The following is a 19,874-nucleotide window of genomic DNA, read 5'->3' on the forward strand; positions in this document are numbered from 1 at the left end:
GTGCTCCGTCCCGCTAGGGCTGCGGGATACAGGAGGCGACGAGTGGTACACTTGCCCATCGGCCACGCGGGTCAGCGTACCCGCCTTAGGATCGAGGAGGCGGAGGCACCCCTCTGCCCCGTATCTCCTGGTGCCTGTGAGGGAGTGGGAGGAGCTGGTGAGAGAGGAGTAGCCGTCCACCCGGCGGTGAAGAAGTGTGCCCGCTGTGCGGCCTTCAGCCAGAAGAAGAGGTGGGTAAGCCCCCCCCAAGCAGGCCCCCAGAGCCTGACCTCCAACATGGGGGGACACCTGGCACTTTCGGATTGGCCGCGACCAGGAACAAAGGATGAAGGGGGGGTGAAGGCCAACCCCCCCCGAAAACAGCTTTCCTGGGCCCGCACTACAACACGGGGGGCGCCTGGGACCCCCCCTTGACTACCGTAGCCCCAGAAGAAACCATACCTGTGGTAGTGCAGCAAATCAGAGGAGCCTCAACTCCTCCTCCAAGGCCCCGACGACGCTCTGAGGAACCCTTCCGGGCATAACAGCCACATATATCCCCAGCCTCACGGTGACACAAGCATCACCACACCAGTGACCAAGGGGACCCATGAGGATTAGTACCTCACGGCCACATGGAGGTCCCTGGGCCCCGGCACCAGTGACAGGTCGTCCTCTCCCCATCTTGCTTCACATGGGCATGGAAGAGCCACAGGGGATGTGACATTCGCTAGGTGGTGTCGCTGTAAGCATCGCCGGGGCCCCGTCATCAGAAGCCCCCAGGACCAGGATTGGAGTCCCTTATTGCTCGATCTGTCGGCAGCGTTCGACTTGGTCAACCACCAAACGCTTTGCCACCACTTGAAATCTGCAGCTCACTTCTCCGACGCAGCCACTGCCTGGATCAGCTCCTTTTTGGCGAACAGAACTATGAGGGTCTTTTATCCTACTGACTCGGCTGAACCTTCACCAGTCCCTTGTGGGGTCCCGCAAGGCTCTTGCGTGTCCCCAACGCTCTATAATGTATTTACGAAGCCCCTTTTCGATATCCTTGATTATCTGGGTGTCACGTACACAAATTATGCGGATGACACCCAGATACTCATTCCTATCACGGGCGACTACGAAAATGATAGTAAAACCCTCAATGAAATATACGCAGTAATACAAGCATGGATGGCATACCATGGACTTTGTCTCAATGACGATAAAACTGAGTTGATTATCCTTGGCACGCACGCTAAGCTAAAAAAGCTAAATACTGCATTCAAATCGTTCACTACTGATGGTAACCCTATCCTTGTCTCCAACAATACTAAAACCCTTGGTATCTACCTCGATGCCACATTATCCTTCACTAAACAAACCAATGCAGTAGTGTCATCAGCCGCCTACGCATGCAAACTCATTACCGCATGCAGGCCGTTTATCTCCACACCTAACTGCATTACTCTCGCTAGAACGTTAGTCTTGTCCAAAGTAGACTATTGTAATGCCCTTTATTTAGGCACTAGCCGCAAAAACATTCACAAACTACAAGTAACGCAAAATAACGCCATTAGGGCAGCCCTCAACATCCCTAAGAAGTCGCATATCTCTGAGACTAGACGTAACCTGCACTGGCTCCCAATAGAGCACAGAATATCCCTCAAAGTTCTTGCCCTTACCCACAAAGCCAGGACTAACCTCGCACCATCTTACATCTCTAATCAACTTACCCCACACACATCCTCAAGACCACTCAGAACAGCTCAAGTCAACACCATGTCCATACCGAGGTTCAAACTCCATAATTCGGGAGGAGTCAGCTTCCCTGTACAAGCCTCAAAGCTCTGGAACACACTACCTGCTCCAATCAGGTCTATAACCTCCTTCAACCTTTTTAAACGTAACACCAAACACTGGCTTCACGACCGGGATACATCGTCAGCTTAACATCCTTAAGCTTAGACTTTCACCTCCCATTGTACATATTGTAGATAATATTACTGTCTGTCGCACCTTTGGCCCACTGCCTGAAATTGTAACATGTATGCCCGTACATTAATGTATGTATTTTTTTCGTAACCACAACTATTGTAACTGTTGCCTACTGCTTCTAACGTAATTGTACTCCTGTGTAACATGTTCAAAAACTCACGCGCCTGTATGCCCCTGGGCCTGGTTGCGCTTTATAAATAAACCAAATCCAAATCCACTGACAGGGGAGAAGAAGACGGTCTACAGAGAGCCTGGATATTCCTGGGATACTAGGAGTAACAAGGGGCAGAGGCGCAGGGAGGTGTGGGCCCCCTCAGTAGGGATGTGTGCCCGCCTCCCTCACCTGAAAGCCGGTTGGAGGAGCCCACATAGATGAGGACAGTGTGCAGGAATCCGGGCTACGCTGGGGTTTCCCTCAGGGGCACAAAGCCGCATGACAGGAGATTGGAGGGGTTGGCTGGCCCCAGTGGATTGATAAAATGTGACCCCTACAGACTGCGCTCCTCAGGGAAGGGCCTGGGACTAAAACTCTGAACAGGGCCCCATAAACCACGGACGCCTGGGTGGTCTTCCCATCACGAGGTGGCAGAAGCATATAGGCCATGGCTTTGGAGCTATTGCGCGCATGCAAGCGCAAAGCCAGGGAGGAAAGGTGGTGTAAGGACGCAAGGGTCAAACAAGCCAATTTTAAATACACACCGAGGACGACTGAAGAAGGACCAGACAAACGGTACAATATGTCTAGGGGAAAGGAAGAATCAGCTGCCACTAAAAAAGATGTTGCAGCACTAATGGAGGAGATCAGGAATATGAGAGCGGACATTGGTGGAAGCGTGGATAAAATTACCCAACGGATTGACAAGATGGAGGAGAGACTGGAGGAGGTAGAGCATAATCAGTCCTCTCTGGACACCCAGATGGACGTGCGCCTTTCAGAGGTCGAGAGGAGAGAGGAGGAGATAATACTTAAAATGGAGGACCTTGAAAATCGTGAAAAGCAAAATAACCTCAGAATGTTGGGGATTCAGGAAAGAGATGGGGAGACCAAGACTGACCTGAGGAGAACCATGTATGAGATCACAAAACTCATGTTTGACAACGACACAATGGATGAAGCTAAGATCGAAAGGATCCACAGGGTGGGGGGCACAGCCAGAGGCCCCAGATCGGTGCTGGCCCGCTGTTAGGCAGAAACCTGTGCAGTTCCCTTAGGGACCACTGCAAAAAGTTTAAGACCACAGGAGTAAGCAGTAAACCCAATTGGTAGCAGTCTGCACCGCCCAGATTTACCTGGTAGCTGTGGCTGAGCAGTCAGACTTCTCTCAAGAAGAGTTAGGCAGTATATAGAGTATACACAATAGGGCCAAAAATACAGTAGAACAAGCAAACACTGACCAGAGCTTTGGTATTAAAAGTATATAATTATTTATTTAAAAACACACTTATGAAAATACACTGGCACTAATATATCAAGCAAGTTCAAACACAGTCACTATAAGTATATACACCTCCCTAGTTAATTATTCGACAAGTCTAGGTTAAGGCACCACTTATTAGCAAAACAGAGGTGAGCGCGTAACCTTAGATGGCAGTCCAATAATTTGTTAAAAAGGGAGAGAAAAGGCAGAGTATGGAAATATCACAGTACCAACACTTTTAAGAGATCACAGGTCAAGAAAGGCAGGGTCAACTGTAGAGCCAAAGTTCATAGGCCAGGCACACCCTTGGAGAGAGCAAGGCGCAACGTGCCCAAGATCACACAGTGGAAATGCACTCAAAGTCTTTACAGAAAATGTCAAAAGAGGTTGGAGCAGTTCAGAAAGGCAAAGTTAGCAGGTCTGAGGTCAACCCAGTTGGAAAGTCAAGGATTTACGGGACACCTTGGACAATCCGTTGCAAGGCAGACCAGGCGGGACACAGTACCTGAAATGGTGAGAAAGCTCCAGCGGTGGCAGTTGTTCCTGGTAGCGGGTGCAAGTCGTGGCTTCGATCAGAGGAAGAGATGATCTCGACGAGGAAGAAAGCTGGAGGTCGTTGCACTGCCAGGGAAGAAACCAGCCGCGGAGTTCCCAATTAAAAGGTACAACCCTTTTATTTGCGGTCAGTGGTGAAGCGTGGCTATCCAGCAGCCGGGTGCTTGGCATGGGCGATTCGACCACGAGACGTCCAGGAAGGCGAAAAAGGCAAACTGGTTGGTCCCACCAGCTCAAAGGGAAGAAGACTCTCCTGGAAGAAGATCTCCTCTGTCGTCGGGAAAGTGGTGAGTTCGTACAGCAGGGCTCCACCAGTGGTGTCGTCGTTTGTAGATGGCTCAGCTTCTCCCCTCTTCGGATTCTTTAGGTCTGGCTTTTATGCAGAAAAACCCCCCTTCAACAGCCCAGCTGTCACTCAAACATGCTAAGTGGTGAGCCGGGCGGCTCACCAGTGAGCCAATCACACAAGAGTGCGACTTGAGTTGCCAAGGCAACTCAGTCCAGGGTGCCTAATCCCCCTCCCACACATCCTGTAGACCCCAGACAGAGTGGCACCATTTGGAGGGCTTCTGTGCAGAAGACCCCATAGCCCATAAAACACATTTACAGTCAAAGGACATTCTCAAATCATGCCTAAGAGTGGGAGAAAAAGAGTCTCACTCTTAGCAGGAGAAAAAAATAAACCCCAAAAATCCAGCAAAGCTGCTGGGGGACTCACTAGGTTTGGGAAATTACCCTTAACAGAGAATTCTCCCTAACACCCGCTTCCAAAAATATGGTGATAGGCTCAAGATTCTTGAAAGGGCGAGGACAAAGGGAACGGTGCTATATCGTACTGCAAGGATTACAGTCTTCCAGGATCTCTCCTTGCTTACCTTGACGAAGAGAAGGCTTTGCTCATCCCTTACCAAGTGGCTCAATAAGAAAGGGGTGAGATATAGATGGGGGATCCCGTTCGCCCTTCCTTTGAACTAGAGGGTCACAAATACATGCTCTCTACAGCGGAGGACATAAAGAGGGTCACCAGGGAGCTCACGGGAGATGAGGAGACTCTGCACACTTCAAGGGAGAAGATTGAGGAGGGTCGCTGGAAAATGAGGAGACGCATTCCGGGCTCCCGAAAGTATAGGAAGCTGGGCACCCCGCCGGGGGCTGAAACATGAGCTCATAATGACCCGCGCACATATGAGCAGTGATCTAAGGAGGGGGGTAAAACTGGGAGGGGCCCCGTTGGGGACTCTTGATCGCAGGTGGTTTGTTTCACATCAAAAGTTGTTTTCTTCCGAATGGTTGGACGAAGGGATCTTGCAAATGGAGGAGGATAATTGTTGTTCCATTTTCTTGAGGTTTGTAGAGGGGATTAAGAGGGGGGGATCTGGGGTAAGTGGACTGATGAGAATGGGCCCCTATCGAACGGGTGCCTATGTGGTTCGGTTCTAATCTGGTGACTTTAACCGGGAGGGATCGGAAACCTGGTGGGGAGGGGGAGAGGAGGGGAAGGGCAGTTGGGGTGGGGCGAAGGGAACCTTTGGTACAGGCTCTACTCCTTAGTTCTGGATCCCACAGCACAGTCTACATTGAAGTTCGCAGCCCTGGTGGGTGTCAAGAATTGAGCCTCTGAATAGAGATAATGTGGGGGCTATGGCACAAGCGGTTAGCAGGGGAGACATGTTGAAAAAGGGGGCAACCTTAATGTAAAAGGGCTTAACTCGCCCACAAAGAGATCCTTAGTGGCCAGGGAGTTCTGGAGGTCGGGACTAGACATCCTGTTTCTGCAGGAGACCAGATCTGCCAAGGGGGAGGAGAGAAGGATTTCGAGTGGGCAGATAGGCAGTCAATACTGAGGTTCGGGTCCATTGCGAAAAGCCAGAGTTGGGATCCTGGTGAATAGAGCGCTTAGGAAGGAATTTATAACGGCCTGGTCGGATGTGGAGGATCGGGCCCTGGTGGTTTCGGGCAACGTAAGGGGAGTGCATCTCACATTCGCTACGGTCTACTCCGCAAACCAGGGTCAGCTAAGATTTTTGAAGAATACAGTTTCGTAAATACTGGTTGAGAGCACGGGTCACCTGATCACTGGTGGGGATTTTAAAATAGGGGCCGATAAAGATTTAGACAGGCACTACATGAAGCGGACCAGGACCAGCCTGGACCGGGACACTGGAAATTCCAGACAGCACTTGAGGGGTATGGGTTGAGAGATATATGGAGACATTTCCACCCCGGGAAAGGAGATATACTTTTTACTCACCCCCACATGGTACACATACCCGAATAGACTACATCTACATATCCAGGTACTTGTGGGAAGAAGCGGAAGGCTCAGAGATCGCTCCGATCTCCTGGTCTACCATGATATGGTCAAGATGGAACTACAATGGTTGGGATTGATCACCAAGGGTACGAAGTGGAGGTGTAACAAGTCATTGTGGAAGGACCCTGTATTTCACACTGAGTTGGATAAGGAAATCAGGGAATACCTCAAAACAAATCATACAGGTGAGGTCACAAGGGACATTGTATGGGAGGCTGGAAAGGCCACTTGGAGAGGGATTCTAATTAGAGAAGGGGCAAGGAAAAAGAGGGTGCAGGCATTAATCGAAGGTAGGCTGCGGGAAGAAATTCAACGACTCTACAAAAAAGCATATGAGCAGTCAGGGAGACAGGAGGAACACATAGCTGCAGCAAGGGAGAAACAGGAGGAACTACGTCTACTGGAGGAGGGGAAAATAATTCGAAATCTGCAGTATTTGAAACAAACGTTTTATAGAAGGGGGACAAAGCAGACGCTTTACTCACGGCCAGGCTAAGGGGGCAACGAGCCAAAAGGTGGGTCACAGAAATTGAGGGGGCAAAGGGAGATATTGACTCACCTGGGGATGGGATTGTAGAGGCATTTGCCACCTTCTATGAGCCACTTTACGCCTCAGAGGCAGACCATGAAGTGGGTGAGCCGGATGGGTACCTTGGGGAGATTCACATACCCAAGCTTTCCCCTACCGATCCTGAGGCACTAGACGCTCCCATAACTGAGGAAGAAGTCAGGAGGGCAGTGGGTAGTTTACCATTGGGAGAGGCTCCGGGGGAGGACTGATTTACGGCAAGATTTTATAAGACATTTATTTCTGCCCTAATGGAAAACTGAACACGGGAAAAGCCCCGGAATAATTTGGAAGGGCACTCATTACAGTAATACATTAAGGAAGGGAGGGATCCCCAGGGATGTGCTTCCTACCGTCCGATTTCCCTACTGAACATTGATGCCAAAATATACACTCAGATCTTAGAGACCAGACTGGAAGGATATATGCCGGGGCTCATCCACACAGACCAAGGGGATTCATTAAGGGACGACAGGGGAAGGACATCATGCGGAAGACCCTTCACTTCATCCACGCATCCCAAGATATGGCGGGGGACCCTTCTCTCTTATCAGCTGATGCTGAGAAAGCATTTGATAGGGTGCAGTGGGACTTTCTCAAGGCTGTACTAGTCCAATTTGGACTGGGTGGAAAACTTCTTCAGAGTATACTGGCCCTCTACTCGTCCCCCAGCGCAAGTGTCTTGGTGAATGGAGGATACTCCTGGTGGTTCAAACTGGGGAGCAGAACGAGGCAGGGTTGCCCCCTATCTGCGACACTGGGTGCACTCTCTGTATAACTACTGGCCCAAAAGATTAGGGAGGACCATGGGGTGGCGGGATTTCTGGTCGGGGGTGTGGAATACAAAACCGCATTATATGCGGATGATATGCTCCTGCACGTTAGGGACCCTTTGCACTCGATACCGGTAGTGCTTTCTTTGATCGAGCAATATGGCCGCACGGCAGGACAAAAAATCAATAGAATAGGCCTAAATCAGTGCTTTTCCCCCTAGACAGGAAAAGGGTTGGGGAAATAGAAAGGTTTACATGGTTGAGGATTCAGATAAGTCTGGACACATTCGAGGCAAGCTCCCCCCCACCCGATGAATAAAATCAAGAAGGACTTCCGAAAATGGGAGAGGCTAACAATCTCCTGGTTGGGCCGTCTCAATGCGCTCAAAATGGTGGTTATCACCAGTGTACTCTATGCATTCCAAATGCTCCCCATTTGCATCCCGGAGGCTTTTATCAGAGAAATTCGATGCTCCATTTAACGGTTTCTGTGGCAGGGGAAAAAGGCAAGGATCCCATGGGCGACATTGGTATTGCCCAAGGAGAAAGGGGGGTGGGCCTCCCAGACATGAAGCTGTTCTATCAGGCTGCACAGCTTAGAGTCCTCATACCTCATCTTACATCTCAACGTGATCTGCAGTGGATTGTGCTGGATAGCCTACAGCTGCATCCGGCTACAGTAGGCGAATGGTTATGGGTCCCGAGAAATAGGATCACGTGGAGGATTCGTGACCAACCTATTGTTGGTACTTTATGGGACATCTGGCGACAAGGAGGGGAAATGGAGGGGGTCACTACATGGCCCTCCCCATTGGGACACCTTTTGGTACCAGGTGTGCGGGACATGATACCGAATCCTGAAAGATTCCAGAAATGGTGTGAAGCAGGGTTGGAAAGGTAGGTTATCTTTGGAGGGGGGGGTAACTTCATCGCCATAACTGATTTGGAGGAGGCACTGGAAATAGGCAAACTTTCAGTATTCACTTACCTACAGCTAAAGGGGCCCTTAAAGGAACGAACCTGAGTAAAAAGATACAAAGGAAACTCACATCCTTCAAATCACTATTAGATAAGAGGACAGAAATGAGGGGGTTGATCTCTGCAATGTATTGGGTCCTGGTCGCACGGAGTAGGGAATCTATGGAAAAACTAAGGAGTCGATGGGAACGGGACTTAGAAACCAACATAGATCCCGACCTCTGGGATAGACTGTGTAGAGGTGTAGCGCAGACATCAATCTCTTGCCAATATAGATTCCACTCCTTTAAGTTACTCCACAGATGGCACTATGACCCAGTCAGACTATCAAGAATGTTCCCTAACACAAGCCCATGTGCTGGAAAGGGTATGAGAGGAATGCTGATTACTGAAATATGTGGTGGGCTTGTCCTAGGGTGCAAAGTTTCTGTGACAAAGTCATTGGGTGGATAAAAGACCTAGATGGTATAGCCCGAATAAAATCACCCCTTCGGACCTTGTTTGGTATCAAAGAGATGGAAGGAGAATACATGAAGCTCCCTAAAATGCTTGCAAGGGCATGTATAGCAACCAAATGGAAAAATGAGACCCCCCAGGGAAAAGTGAATGTATTAATGTGGCCAGGAATATGTATATTATGGAAAGAATTACAGGGGGTCTCCATTTCTTGAGATGGACTGGGCTGAATTTATTGCGAAATATATGAGCCCGGCTCCGCAGACTGCACAGGCCTGGTCGGGAAATGGGGGGTGGTGGGATTGTAGGGTGAAAAGGATCTCGGCTTGAGTCAAGGATCCCAGTAAGCAGACTTTAACGAGGGGCTCACCTAGGAGGAAATGTATACTCACAGACCTGAAATTCTGATGTGTCAATGAGACTGGAGGGACAAAGTTGCGCTATGTGCACAGGAGGGAGAAGTACCAAGGGCGGGAGGAGGGGATTGAACGGTGCGGGGAATTATTTTTTGTTGTTGAATGTTCTGGTTGCACCGCGGGGCACAAGTACGTTCCCGGATCACTTGAGTATACTTTACATGTTTTATGTAGTTTAAATCTTCAATAAAGTACAAATTTGAAGAAAAAAAACGATTTGCACCCTGGAAAGAGCCCTGATGTGTGAATAGCTATTACCCCTGTGTTTGTAGCATACAGGGCGTTATGACCATACGCTCAGGCTTGCGGGCCAACCACGGCCCTATACATGCTCTAACGCTACCATCTTACTCCGAAACCCTCTATGCCCCTGAATGCAGTTGTGATAACTATAATCTCACTCCAGGTGTTTTCCCTTGTGTAGCTCATTGTTTCAAAGTCACTCACTATTGTTAAGTTTTCTTGCATTTCTTTCTCATCTCCTAGGCTAAAGGATTCTGGTTGTCTGCTTCTCGTCCTCGATTCTAAGGAGACCCTTTTCCTCAGGGTCTCCAGGCCCATATGTGCTTGCACACTTGGGCTCAACAGGGGAGTAAAATGGGCTAGATAGTAATTGTCAAAAACCCCTGAGTTTCCATCAAGAGACAGTCACAGGAGACTATCTAGAGGCTATACTTCAGCTTTCTCGTCAACTCCGTCCCAGTTCCCTGGCTTGGTTTTTTAAAGCTGTGTTCTCATCCTCCTCTTACTTGTCGGTCCGCAATGGTTTATACCTAAGAGAACCTCTCTTTTCCTTCACTTCCTCGACTCATCACCACATGCTCGTACCTCTATCCATCCAAGGAACCACAGATGTAGGATTTGCCTCTTCCTGACTCTTTACCACTTAACTCTGTAAATGTTTTCCATCCTCTTCACCTCCCACCTACTTGACAGTCTTTTCTTTACTTGAATCCTGAATATAGTCTTTAATTCTAATGTTTCCGAAAACCTCCTCACTGTTGTCCCCCTTAGTATGTGTTCCTACTTTCTACATCTGACTCCTTTCCTACTCTTGGAGGTGCTCTATTTCTCACTGCATAATATCTCCTCCAGCTTCTTCCTCGGTTCTCCTTTCCTCCTACTTGATGTTTTCTCGCTCTAGTTCCTGTATTTATCCTGCAACTTCCTCCTGGTGAGCTCTCCGCCTTGCTGTTGGCTCTCTCTTACTCCTTAATGTCTATCCTGCATGTTTATCCTTTCTCTCTACCTGCATTGGAGCAGCCTTGCCATTCTATTGGACTAATTGGTCGCTGGCATGATACACAACCACACAGACAGAGACGAGTTCAGGCCCCTGTGTACATCAACTCCTGCTAGGCCACCCCATCCACTACCCCCAGGTACAGGCATGGGACTTCATCACTGTTATGTTCAATAACCACCAGATAATCTGTAGTGTGTCCCAAAGAAGTCGTTTATTTAAGTTTGTAGGACGACCCCCGGGAGGGACTCAACAACCGTCCACAGCAGCCTTCTTCCTTCCTCCCCGTCCCTGGAACCTGGAACCTCCTCAGTTGAGGATCCACGTTCCAGACACACAGTCGAACGATGACATAGTAACATTATGATTATACAGTGAACCTGGGCGGCATGTCTCCATAAAAGTATGTGACATTACCAATTGATTCTCATTTAACATATCTTATACATATCCTAACACCTCCTTCCTTTCCTTGAACTAACAATTTAAAACAATGCCTAACATTTTTGCATGAAACATATATGTATAGAATACAACGTCAAATAAAATGGAACTCTGAATAAGTGACTTATCATGACTTGTTATGATGGTATTATACAGATCTACAATGTACTAATGGTGATATCCTTAACCCTCTTCTGCAAGTCCATCACTCCCTTCCATTGACGAACTTGGCAATTGCTACTCTCTCCTTGTTCCAGATACCTCCACCTCTGACCAGTACTGAGGAGCCTAAATCTTTCACCACTTGTTTGGGTTCGGAATATAAAGATGCTCCTTTACGAACTTTAGTAGGCAGTTTTATCTTGATCCAATCACCCTCATTAATCTCCAATTCCCTACAACAATTTCTCTGATCATATCGTTCCTTGGATTTAACTCCTGCTTCAAACATTCTACTCCTCACTGTTTTCAAATCCACGCCAACCATCTTAGATTCTCCCATCCACCCTGGGCATAAATGTGAATTAGGTTTCCTACCTCTCAAAATCTCAAAGGGTGTTAATCCTGTAACACTATGAGGCGTTATTCTATACTGGAATGTCCTTTCCATCGCTGTCCTAAACCAATCCCCACCAGTTGCTACAGCAATTCTAATGGCTTCCATCAATGTCCTATTGAAGCGTTCTACGCAACCGTTACTTTGGGGATGATAGAGAGAGGTGTTTACTTGTTCAATTCCATTCCTATCCAAAAATTCTCTAAATTCCTTGGACACTAGTTGAGAGCCGTTATCCGACAAGCATTTTCTGGGAAAACCCTCTCTCCAAAATAGTTGCTCTAAAAATTTCGTAACACTGCTGCTGGAAATATCTCTAAGTAGACATATCTCAGGCCATTTGGACAATAAATCTATGACCACCAGCAAATAACTATCTCTGGTCCCTCCAATGTTAAATGGCCCCAAAAGATCCAACGCAATCTCATCCCACGGTACACGTGGACTTTCTCTAATAACCATGGGTACTTTTTGTACACTCAATCCCTTGTTTCCCTCAAGACACTCTGGACACTCCTTAACTTGCTCTTCAATATCTTTATCAATTCCCGGCCACCAGAACTCAGATCTTATTAAACCTTTGGTCCTAGCTAAACCTAAATGCCCATCATGGGCTAGTCCAATTACCTGTTTCCTCATACCCTGAGGAACTATCATCTGATGCCCTCTATGTAGATATTTGTCATGGATCCATAAATCCCCTTTCACTCTGGCAAATCCACCCATGTCACCTTTGTAGTTCATTATTCTGTTCTCTTTAACCAATGTTAGCGCTTTCTGGTAAATTAAATCTTCACTACTAGCCCTATCCCAATCATCTTTCTTCAAGGAATCATGTACTTGGAAAATCTCAAAGGTTTCTTCCTGATTTGATTGGTCTATACTGATGTGGCCTTCTCTATGAACAGACCTTGATAAGGCATCCGCCACCACATTGACTTCACCACTAATGTGAATCATGGTAAATTGCAAACCTTGAAGAGCTGTGACCCACTTCATAATGCGTCTCGATACTCCTTCCAGCCCACCTTTGGTAAAAATACCAACCAATGGTTTATGATCGGTACAGATCGCAAATTCCCTTCCCCACAGGAACCTTTTGAACTTTTCAACTCCCCAGATGCAAGCAAGAGCTTCTTTCTCAACCACAGAGTTTCTAGTTTCAGGATCTTTAAGTGACCTTGAGGCAAATGCTACAGTGTGCAGACCTTCTGAATCTTCTTGCATAAGAACCGCACCTATGCCATAATCACTAGCATCTACAAAAAGTAATGTGCGTTTCCCTTCTTCAAATGTCTTTAGAATTGGAGCATTGATTATGGAATTTTTTATCATTTCAAACTCCTTCTTACAGTCATCACTCCATTTAAATATCACACCTTTGCAAGTAAGCCTTCTCATATGTCTTGACATGTCCGACAGATCCTTAATGAATTTGCCATAGAATTCAATTAGCCCTAAAAACGACAACACTTCTGCTTTTGATTTGGGATCTTCCATCTTCTTTATGGCTTCAATAGCCTCCTCTTTGGGTTTGACTCCCTCAGCTGTGATCTCATGACCTAAATAAACAACTTTACTTGCTCTAAATGTACACTTCTCTGATGCTATCGTTAGACCAGCTTCTCCTAATATATCTAACACCCTTTTTAATCGTCTATCATGCTCCACCTCATCCTTGCCACATACAAGGACATCATCTTGGTAGTACATCACCCCTTTTTCTCCACCAAGTAACTTGTACATGATACTCTGAAATACACTCGCAGCAGACACCAAGCCAAACGGCATGCGTACACATCTAAATAGACCGTTGGGAGTGATAAATGCTGTGAAATCTCTAGAATCCGGATGTAACTCAATCTGGTGATAAGCAGACTTGAGGTCTAAAATTGAAAATATTTTGGATCCAGAGACACCCACAAGCAGGTCATCTATCCTGGGTAATGGAAATCTATCTGCCACTACCATACTATTGAGATGTCTTAAGTCAATGCATATCCTCAAAGATCCAGAGGGTTTTCTGACTACCACAATGGGACTCACCCATTCCGAGGAGTCTATTCTCTCAATAACCCCTTCATTCTCTATTCTCTTTAATTCATTTTCTACGCCCTCCTTGAGTGCCAGAGGAATGGTGCGCAATTTCGCGATCTTAGGAACCGCCCCTTTTTTTAATCGTATTTTATGAACAAACCCTTTCAGACATCCAAGCTTATGTTTCTCTTCATCCAATCTCTCACCACTTACTGTTAAAACCTGTTCAGGATGACCTGCTTCAAGTCTGATTTTTAGTTCAGCTTGATCACTCCACGACAGTAACTCTCCCCCTTTGTTGGCAACATAAATAGTGGTGGTGGCTTTCCTATCCTTGAACTGCAAATCAGCGTCAAAACATCCTATAATCTCTATGGGCTTGTCACCATACGCATTCGCCTTAATTTTGTTTTCCCATAAGGTACAGCAATTGAATCTCTCTTTCCACACCTGCACCCCTATTAATGTATAATCCGCCCCACTATCCATAAGCATTGATATTTGTATCCCATTGACCAATACTATGGCGTAAGGCTTTTTCTTCTTCACTTTCCCATCAATGGCATTCACCATAAGCACCACTTCTCTACCACTTTCAATACAATCATCATCCTCATTATTCCCACTAACGTCAAAAACTTGACCTGAATTGGAATTAAAGTTTTTACAACATCTGGCAATGTGGCCACGTATGCCACAATTATTGCATATAATGTGCACTGCAAAACAATCCTTGTCAGATGCCACATGTGAGAAACTCCCACACCGGAAGCACCTTCTTGTTGTGGAGTCTCTGTTTGTCATCGCTTCTCTAAAACCTCTGGAAAAATTAGACTCTCTGGTAAAATTTCTGTTGTCTTTAACTGACCACTGACGATTCCAACTTTTCCCCACTGGAGGTTTACTCTCTTGTCGATCCTCGCCTTTTTTTTCAAACTGCATCTGTCGCTTTGGCAGGCCTGAACCCATCCTCTGAGTAACCTTTGACACTTTCTGAATTGCACCCTCATTTTCCTCCAACTTGGGTTTCTCAATGTTTGAATGATTGTCTGCTTGAAGTAACTTTATACATTTATCAGTGTGTTCCACCATCTTTGCAATCTCTATAGCTCTATCCAAAGTGGGGTCTTTCTCCTTCCATAGCTCTTTTCTAATGTTGTCATTGTTGCATTTGATCATTAATTGATCACGTATATGTTCTTCCTGACAGTGATTGAATCTACATTTCACCGCCAATCCTCTCAGAGCTGTAATGAAGTCTTCTATACTCTCTCCATTCTTCTGGCCCCTGGTGGCAAATTTGTACCTCTCGAGAATAATGTTTTCCTCTATTTTATAATGTTTGTCCAATTTGGCTAATGCCTTCTCATATGGGCCTGCATCTGGCATATCTATAGGTTCTGGTAATTTTCTCAGAACTTCCTGACCTGCTGTCCCAAGACAATGAAACAATAAGGCTTCTTTACACTCATTAGAATAGTTGGGGCCAAAGACTGCTAACGCATACTTGTGGAAGCCTTCTTTCCAATCTATCCATCGCACTCTGGGTTCCCCAGGTAATGGTAGGAAAAATACTGGAGCTGGGACATTTGCCATGACCTAGCGTGATGTCAGTGGCTGCAGTTACTAAGCTGTGGTACGATTGATTTAATTGACTTATCCCTCAAACACACACTTATTCTAGCTGTATTATTTGTAACTCACCAGCGATGTTATAGTATATGAAACTGTCCGCCGTCTGTCCGTTTTGCGAGGCTCGCAAGGTCCGTTGGAGCGTGCAGGGTCGCCCGGCGTCCGGCTGGTTACCAACCACTGCAAGCCGACTCACAATGCGGCGATGAGTATTTCGTTGTGCCGAAAATAATCTTGCTTTGTTTACGTATGGCTAACACGCCGTGAGTGTACTCTCCTATACTGCGTTTTGACGTGTCAAACGCAGTGCTCGTCACACCGTAAGGTCCGCTTTTCATTCGATAGGCTTGGAGCTGGTAGAAACAATTCTGCTAAATCAGTCACGTCACTGGGTCCTGCATTGGAACGTCAACAGTGCGTATAGAATCGAGTAGCAGAGCCGCGTTGGGATACGCGTGCAGGTATTTCAGCTTCAAACATAAACACTGCGCGCGCTGGTTTCTTTTCCACCGCTCCTCAGAAAATATTATATTCAACGTGAAGGATATAATTACTGCCGGTACCTGTATTCCAAACAGTTCTCTTCATGTGGCTCTCGAGCATATGTCAATGCGTGGCCGCTCACTGTTAATTTATGATCCGTGGCCTTGCTCTCTAGGATCGTGCCGGGGGTCGCCTGAAAAAAATCCTTTATCCTCGTCGCCAGCTGTTATGTTCAATAACCACCAGATAATCTGTAGTGTGTCCCAAAGAAGTCGTTTAAGTTTGTAGGACGACCCCCGGGAGGGACTCAACAACCGTCCACAGCAGCCTTCTTCCTTCCTCCCCGTCCCTGGAACCTGGAACCTCCTCAGTTGAGGATCCACGTTCCAGACACACAGACGAACGATGACATAGTAACATTATGATTATACAGTGAACCTGGGCGGCATGTCTCCATAAGAGTATGTGACATTACCAATTGATTCTCATTTAACATATCTTATACATATCCTAACAATCACACAAGACATATGCTGTCTACGCATCTAGACCTGAAGTGACTGTATAAGAAGGAGGAATGTGCAAGGGGTAGCTGAACAGGAAAAGTGACCAGTCCATCAGAAGTGCCACATCCACATTTAGATATGGTCCCGTTTTGTTCGATTCATGCACATTTGTAGGCCTAAAGTGAGAGTAGGCTTATATCTTAGGTCGCCTGATTGTGTAAGTTCGTAGGTGATTTGCATGTCCGGTCACACACTTCTCGTATGCCTCTCTCCTGGTACTCCCTGTTACCTCCTTGCATTAAAGGTGGCAGAATAATGCACCCTAAATGTTTTCCTGAGGGACAAATTTAGAGATGTATGGATTCCTGCTATTTTCATGAGAAGCTGCATTAGGGTGTGCCGTAGAAGTGTCACTACACAGCTCCTTGTCAGTCATGGCGATATTACTGCACATTTCTGCGAGGTTGTGTGTAATATGGGACTATTACTGCACGGGGAAGTAAACGTTGTAGTAGTATGGCTACACGCAGTTGTTTGTGTCTTTAGAAAATTGACTAAGCAGGGACGTGTGTGAGTTTATTTATTTTGCTTTATTATGTTAAGCAGTATTTGGAAAGCGCAATATTCACCTTAGTCACGACTTCTTCGTGCCGAAAGCTGCCACCAAATTGAGGGGTTGCTTCATCAGAGATGGGATGCCATCAGGGAAGACTTCCCCTGGGGGAGATGCAGTCATGCTGCATCCTGACACCCTAGAGTATGATGCGAGTATGCTATGTCAATTTCTGAATTGTTTCACTAGGACTAGGACTGGCAGAATGCTCCTTCGTCCCTCCATTGCTATATGACTTAAGTTACTGTTAGCTGTGATTTTTGTTAGTGTGAGCTGTGCACATTCTCATAAACCACAGCATCCATGTGGCTTGTCTTACTTACTTTGAGCTCCGTAAATTCCTCCAACCCCTCCTCTGCTTTTGTGATGTGGTGTGTTACTGTAAGCTCTGCATGGACTCCTCTCCTATCACTGTACACGTATGGCTTGTGATACTGTGAGCTCAGCGTTATCACTTGCATCTGTATGGCATGCATTACTGAAAGTTCAGCAAGGACTCGCCTACCTCATCTCTCTATGGCTGCATAGCTTGTGTTACTGTGAGCTGCTCAGTGTGTCTCCCTGTTCTCCGGGGCCTGTATGACTTGTGTTACTTTATGATGCGCCTTCTAGACCAAGCAACTGTGTCTGAGCGTGAACGTTGCAGGCAACACGTTCTACTGCACATTTCTGTTCCTGCCGAAACCTCTACGAGCTACCTGCTAGAAAAAAACCCACCAAGAGTTGAAAGGGAAGGATGCAGACATCAGAAGTCCCGTATGCCATGTCGGCTACTTTAATTCTAACCATGGGGGCTGAATTGGGGTCCTCTCAGCCTGAGCTCTGGTGTGTTTCTCAAATCTTTAATCAGGGCAAAGGCCCACAGAGTAAGAAATTGAGACCCTTGACATGCAGTGCGAGCTGAATGCTATTAAAGCACGTGGAATCTGGAAGTCTCTGCTTTCGGGTGCTACAAATGCCCCAACGCTCATACCCTCCATACTGTCACAACCTCCTCTCCTATGCATCAATTCGGCCTTGCCTCCCTTTCCAGGACTCACTGTAATCTATCAGCCTCTTGTGATCCAGCAGCAGGCGCCCCTGAAATATGAGTCTCTGCTTCTCCGGAGGAATGCCCACTAAAGCTGCAATGTAGTCCTTGAAGTCCTTCACCATCATCTGAAAGAGTAAAAGGGCAGATAAATTAGGAGAAGCATTGCTGCAAATAAATAAAACATGGAGAAAAAAAGCATGCTGTTGACAGTGCTGAAGCCCCAATGTGTGTGCCATTTCAACTATCAACTGGGAAACGTGGGAAAGACGTGATCGAGCAAGCTGTCAAATATTGATCCTTAGACATTTTATAGGGCTAGACAACTACTCCAGGTCTGTATCTCCCTTTCCCTTTCTCAGGCCTGTTAATGTACTACAGACTGATGGCCTGTTCTTCAAACTTCTGCGGCACATGACACAACGCAAGTCCTTATTATAGAGACTGCCGAAGGCTGGCCGAGAAAGGCACCGTTTGGATGGGTTTCCTGCACCTTTCCTGACAAGGTCTGGCAAATAATGGGTCTCAGTCGCGTAGTTTGAACACTGCCTGCAGGGATCGGAATAAAGATTGGATAAGAAGAAGCCAAAAGCAGTTCCTGGGTATCCAGCATTAGCCAGTGAGCAGGAGCTACTACTGGGGAACAAGGAGCTTGTACATAGCGTTCTGCAGATCTAACTTCTACATAAGATGCAAAGGTATGATGTTTTCTAATGTTTATGACCCCTTATGCTTTATATGTTGTATAGATGGGTCCTAATGTTTATTTATAGAATTTCCCAAATGCACAGAGTTAAATTCACATAGGTGTGTTTATTCAGCATCAGTTGGCAGGGTGAGCCAAAAGTAGCTCCTGGTGGCTTTTGGCGGCAAGCTAACCAGGCTCTTCTAGGCTACAAGCAGCAGGATCTAAATAGCACTCAGCTCCCCTCAATTTCAAACCCTGGCCTGTAGGGCAACAAAGTACAAACACTGGAATTAACTACCTTGTAGCTGGTGCTGAAACTAGGCGAAAGAGTCCACTCTTGGATTGTGTTGCATAGCAATGGAACCCCAAATGTCACTCAAATCCCCCTCCATAAAGTGGTTGGGAAGGATTTTGCTAACAAGAGGCGAGAGGGAAAGACTGAGAAAGACAAATGAACGGGGACTTTGGTCGAACTTTGTGTTGAGGGAAAAGGGACCAATTCTGAAAAAGATGAACGTGAAGGACAGAGCCGCTCTGGTCATCGTTTCTTTATCTACTGCTTGGCACATGTTGAATACATCTGCTTGCTGCTGAGATGTGAAAGGGAGTTCTCAGAATAAGAGCCGTTATAGTGAATCATACAGATGGACCCCTGGTTGCCGAGCTTAAAGGTGGCTGCGGTGGACCTCTAGGTCCTGATGTGGGGGCAGTGGCATTGTCTCCTGAAGGCCACTAGCAACTGAACAGCCCAACCCAACAATAGATTGTCACCCTGTAGGGCTTCAACTCTACCTGTATCAAAATAAGCACATCTCCAGTCCTACAGAGTTATCGTCACCCAATATATTGGTGACACCAAGCTTAAAGAGAATATCCTTAGGGCGAGGATCCTTCACCACAAGCCCTCAGCTTTAGGATTCTCCCCGCCTCTCCCCTATAACACCCTGGATAACTGCCTGCCCTTCAGACGAGGCTCAGAAAATGGGCCTTCTGAAACAACTTTGAATGATGTGCCATAGTCCAGGGTTGAAAACCTACACTCACCACTAGCCACTGGCGAGTGATAATTGGCTCATTGCGAGCAAATAATGGTGTTCTGTGTGGATGTAGAGAACTGCAGGGTGGATGATTTTATGCCTGACTTGTAACATACATTTGTTCACCACTGCCCCTTTGGGCCGGACGTATGGAACTGAATATCCAAC

At 46.8% G+C, this 19,874-nt stretch overlaps 1 protein-coding gene across 4 annotated transcripts in view; it reads right to left on the reverse strand.

Moving 5' to 3' along the window:
* The window catches only part of LOC138520683 (large proline-rich protein BAG6-like), a 1,763,116-nt gene that overhangs the window by 1,220,618 nt on the left and 522,624 nt on the right, over nt 1-19,874 (reverse strand). For all 4 annotated transcript variants that reach the window (XM_069632954.1, XM_069632957.1, XM_069632956.1 and 1 more), the window contains one exon: nt 17,992-18,109. In XM_069632954.1, the coding sequence (XP_069489055.1) occupies nt 17,992-18,109 (118 nt within the window). The remainder of the gene's footprint in view (nt 1-17,991; nt 18,110-19,874) is intronic.

This window comes from Ambystoma mexicanum, chromosome 13, assembly GCF_040938575.1.
Source record: "Ambystoma mexicanum isolate Mex_15411 chromosome 13, UKY_AmexF1_1, whole genome shotgun sequence".
NCBI lineage: Eukaryota > Metazoa > Chordata > Amphibia > Caudata > Ambystomatidae > Ambystoma > Ambystoma mexicanum.